This window comes from Chinchilla lanigera, unplaced genomic scaffold (genome assembly GCF_000276665.1).
Source record: "Chinchilla lanigera isolate Chin_1 unplaced genomic scaffold, ChiLan1.0 scaffold00050, whole genome shotgun sequence".
Taxonomy (NCBI): domain Eukaryota; kingdom Metazoa; phylum Chordata; class Mammalia; order Rodentia; family Chinchillidae; genus Chinchilla; species Chinchilla lanigera.
This window is the reverse complement of record NW_004955451.1, coordinates 16,765,873-16,770,366: the sequence shown is the minus strand read 5'-3', so window position 1 is coordinate 16,770,366 and position 4,494 is coordinate 16,765,873. Positions and strand designations below refer to the sequence as shown.

Genomic DNA, 4,494 nt, shown 5'->3' with positions numbered 1-4,494 from the left:
TGAGTCACTTTGTAGCCCAGGCTGGCCTCGAACTCGCAACGATCCTCCTGCCTCAGCCTCCCGAGTGCTGGGATTACAGGCGTGCGCCACCACGCCCGGCGCCCGAATGCTTTCTGAGAGCGGAGCCAGTTACCTCCACGCGGATCTAGGGGAAGGGAGGGGCGAGCGAGCAGTTCCGAGGGCTGGGAGGGAGAGGCTCCAGGCCGGCGGAAGGCAGGTGCCAGAGCTCGCGGTGGGGCCCAGCACGGGGAGAGGCGGCCCTGCGGGGTTCCACGCAGGCGGACTTTGGATGCAGGGTGAGCGCGGAGAAGTGCACGCAGGGTTTTCCCACACGGAGGTTTCCTTAGCTGGAGGAAAACCTGCGACCTCACTGAGGCAGCGCCTCCTTCCCCTCCTCGCCTGGCCCCCAACTCTGAGGTGTCTTTGGCTTCTCTCTTGCAGCACGTGGTTTTCAGGGTCACGGCAAGGCGCAGATCCGTGGCTGCGAGCCTGCGTGCTGCCCCCTGCTTTTTTTTTTTTTTTTTTGGTTTTTGGTTTTTCTCTGGTACCGGAACCGAATTCACGACCTTGCACTTGCCAGGCAGGCGCTTTTGCCGCTGAGCTAAATCCTCAGCCTCCCGCCCCCTGCTTTTTGTGTCACTGGAAACGCTAAAGGGTTCACCAGCACTGGTCTAGATCCTGCTGCAGCCGCCCACCTCTGTGTCTGCCCGCGGGACCCTGTCTTGTGTACATTGTATTCTTGGCCCTTGCTGCTTTCATAAAGGAATGGGTGTTCGTGAGTCTTATCCTGGTAGTAATGCAGTGTTCAGAGCACTTTCGAGACTTTTTTGTTTTGAATTTGGAGGCAGAGTCTTGCTCAGCTACCTCTAACTTGGGATTGTCCTGCCTCAGCCTGCTGACTAGCTGGGATTACAGGCATGTGTTCCTGTGCCCAGCCATTTTAGAGATTAATAAAGAATCTACGCTAGGAAACAACAGCGAGGATACATTTTCCGCGGGTTTTACTGAAACCTTCACTGCTGTGCTTAGAGTTTCTTCCTGTGTTAATTCTCTCCTCTGCTCTGAAGAGCAGACTGCACAGGAGCGGAGGGGACTGTACTCAGAGGCGCCTGTCACGGACCGCAGGGCCTCCTGTCCCCGTGGGGGCTCCGGGTCAGGTCTCTGGGTCAGCAGGAGGCCAAGCGCTGGCTGGCTGTCAGCTACCTTTGTGCTTGTCCAGCCCGACGACCGAGGTACGATTGACGATGTCCCTGTGCTGAGAGTGACCCGCCGGGGGGCCGAGGCCGAGCACTTCACAGTGACACCGCTGGCCCCCGGGAGCCAGGTGCGCGTCTGCGTGGACTGGGAGCGGCGCTTTGATCACATGCAGCAGCACTCGGGTAAGGGCGTGGCTGGCACAGGCGGTTGCCGTGGTGATTGGGATGTAGTTTGGGGTCTCCTGGAGCCAACCCGAAGAGACCCATCCTCTGGATCAGCCCGGATTCAGCAGGATGTGGCAGACTGGGTGAAAACCGCAGGAACAATGGGAATGAAAGTATTTGCGTAGCTCGGGCCTCGGGGTCACCAGGGTCCCCTGGTAGCTCTGCCTGGCTGTCTCGCAGTGAGGTGCTCCCCGTCCGCCCCGTCTTTCCTTGGCATCCTGGTGCTTGGCTCCGTGGACGTTGTCACCTGGAGTTCACCCTGGATGCCTCCCTAGGGTGCAGCGGCTCTGTAGCCCCTGCGGCCTGGGGCTTTCTGTCCTGGTCCCAGCACTCCCTGTCCTTCCGTGCTCTGGCTGTGGTTGCCGGTGTCCAGCGGCTCCTCTCTGTTGCTGTTGCCTCAGCCTTATGGGGCCTGGACCTGCTGCTCCCTCGGGAGAGGCCGCCCGAGGCCTGTGACTGCGTGGAGCTGGGTACTCAGCGTGGCCGCAGGCGCGGCGCCTTCCTCCTGCAGACCATGGGGTGTCACGTAGCACTGCACTGCCTGCATCCTGGCTGCAGTGACGCCCCTTTGCCCTTAGTAGCCCTGGTTGTCCTTGCCCTCTGTTCCCCAGCTGCTGTCTTCTCTTCCTCTCTGCTCTTTGTGCCGCCCCTGGGAAGTTCCTCCGGGGTGAAGGGTCAGATGCACGGGTGGGTGGATGACCACCACACGGTAGCACCTGGATGCGCTGGCCCTGAATCAAGGCGGGCAGTTTTCTGGCACTGTTGGTTTCAAGCAGGAGCCTAAAGAGATGTCTTTCTTTTTTTAGGGGGGGGTATCGGGAATCAAACTCAGGACCTTGTACTTGCCAGGCAGGTGCTTGCGCCACTGAGCTATAACCCCGGCCCTAAAGTGATGTCTTCCTATGGTCTGTTGGCCATTTCAGAACTTGGGAAGTGAAATAGCCAATTCATTAGGAAAAAACCCAGCTTACTAAAAAATTAACTTATAGCCAGGAGTGGTGGCGCACGCCTGTAACTCCAGCACTCGGGCAGGCTGAGGCAGGAGGATGGTTGTGAGTTTGAGACCAGCCTGGGCTACAAAGTGAGCTGAAGGCCAGCCTGAACTGCATATTGAGACCCTGTCTCAAAAAGGCAAAAAAAAAAAGTACAGACTTAAATTTTCCTTGTTTTATTTACTTCATTTTAGAGTGAGATAAACACTTTTCAGCTATCTGCCACCGCTATTTTCTTTTAACTGTCCACAGAGAACCATTGTTTTAAATATTTATCTTCAGAGTTCTAATTGCTCTGCACAGGCATTTTCTGTATTAAGCACAGTAGTCCTTTATCAGATGTTTATCACAACAATTACTCCTTTGGTAGAATATTTAATGAAAAGAGGAGCTGGAGTTGAATCTTGCCTCAGCAAGCCCCGTGGCCGAGGTTGTTCGTGTGAAAGGGCCCCTTGGAGTCCGGGCAGGCGGCTGCAGTGCGCTTTGGGGCTGCAGGTCCTCAGCAAGGACCTCTGTTGAGCCCTGAAAGTCTGTGAGCTTATCTGTGCAGGGTGTGGAGCTGGGCTTGTTGCTTTTCCTTCTTTTTAAGGGAGGGTGGGCTTGAGACATGGTCTGACAGCGTGGCCCAGACTGCCTTACACTCGCCGGGTGCCTTCCTCAGCCTCCCAAACCCTGGGTCATAGGCACGCCCCGCCCCAGTGCCTGGCTGACCTCTCTTCTCTCCTGTCCCTTGCTTTTGTCACCCAGGGCAACATCTCATCACCGCAGTTGCTGAGCATCTGTTTGGACTGAAGACAACCTCATGGTGAGCCGGCCAGAGGACTCTCCGGAGGGTGCTTCCCAACATCCTGCCCTGTCCCCAAGCGTTTGGGAACAGGAGGTGACAGACAGGCTCCCCTCATGTGGAAGATGTGTGGGGAACGCAAGGATGACAGAAAGGATGTCTGCCTTCGTGTGGGAGAACTTGGGGTTTGGAGCCCAGAGACTGGGGCATATCCTGACCCCTCCGCTCTGGCCTCATGGCTGTGATCATGCCCCTGATGCCCTCACCTCTGAGGTAGGAAGGGTGGTCCCTACCTTGTGGTGGTACTGAGGATTGAACCCAGAGCCTTTTCACAGGGCTACATCCCCAGCCCTTTTGTTAAGACAGGTTCTTACTAAGTCACTGAGTTGTCCAGACTAGGCTGGAATTTGCAGTCCTCCTGCCTCAGCCTCCCAGAACACTGGGGTGACAGGCATGCATCATAATGCCTGGCCGTTATGGGGCTTTTGTGAAGATTAAGGGAAACTGTCGGTCTGAGTGGTTTCGCATGCCTTCTGCTTAGTGGTGAGCGGCTCCCCCCGTGCCCTGCTTCTTGGCAGGGAGCTGGGGAGGCTGCGGAGCGTGATCGAGCTGGACAGCCCCTCTGTGAGTGCCGAGCAGGCGGCCGCCATCGAGCAGTGCGTGAATGAGAAGATCCGCGCGCGGCTGCCCGTGAGCGTGCGCGAGCTGAGCGCCAACGACCCCGAGGTGGAGCAGGTGCGGGGCCGGGGCCTGCCAGACGATCACGCCGGGCCGGTGCGCGTGGTGACCATCGAGGGCGTGGATGCCAACATGTGCTGCGGGACCCACGTGAGCAACCTCAGTGACCTGCAGGTGGGTGCGGCGCTCCGAGCTCTGGACAGGGGAGGGGAGGGGAGGCAGAGGCGGGCTCCAGCCTCCTGCTTTGGGCTGCGTGCACGCGCGCGCGTGTGTGTGTGTGTGTGTGTGTGTGTGTGTGTGTGCGCGCGCGCGCGTGCGCGCTCAAGAGTCTATGCGGCCGCTTCCACAGGTCATCAAGATCCTGGGCACGGAGAAGGGGAAGAAGAACAAGACCAACCTGCTCTTCCTGGCCGGGCAGCGCGTGCTGCAGTGGGTGCAGCGGAGTCACGCGACTGAAAAGGCTCTGACCGCGCTGCTCAAGTACATCCTGTCCCCGTCCCGTCCCGTGCCGTCCTGTCCGCGTCCCTGGGGGTGGTCCCGTCTGTACCCAGCCCTGGACCCTTAGCTCTGCCCCTGCAGGGCGAACAGAGCAGTCCGCACGTCCGCGGGAAGACGCGGG

The 4,494-nt window shown here is 58.5% G+C and overlaps 1 protein-coding gene across 1 annotated transcript in view; it reads left to right on the top strand.

The window, feature by feature from the left end:
- The first annotated feature begins 781 nt into the window (after positions 1–781).
- Positions 782–4,494, top strand: part of LOC102003196 (alanyl-tRNA editing protein Aarsd1-like) — a 6,742-nt gene continuing 3,029 nt past the window's right edge. Inside the window, exons 1-4 of the mRNA XM_013519243.1 lie at positions 782–1,379; positions 3,161–3,218; positions 3,776–4,049; positions 4,225–4,375. Of these exons, the coding sequence (XP_013374697.1) occupies positions 797–1,379; positions 3,161–3,218; positions 3,776–4,049; positions 4,225–4,375 (1,066 nt within the window). The 5' untranslated portion in view covers positions 782–796. The remainder of the gene's footprint in view (positions 1,380–3,160; positions 3,219–3,775; positions 4,050–4,224; positions 4,376–4,494) is intronic.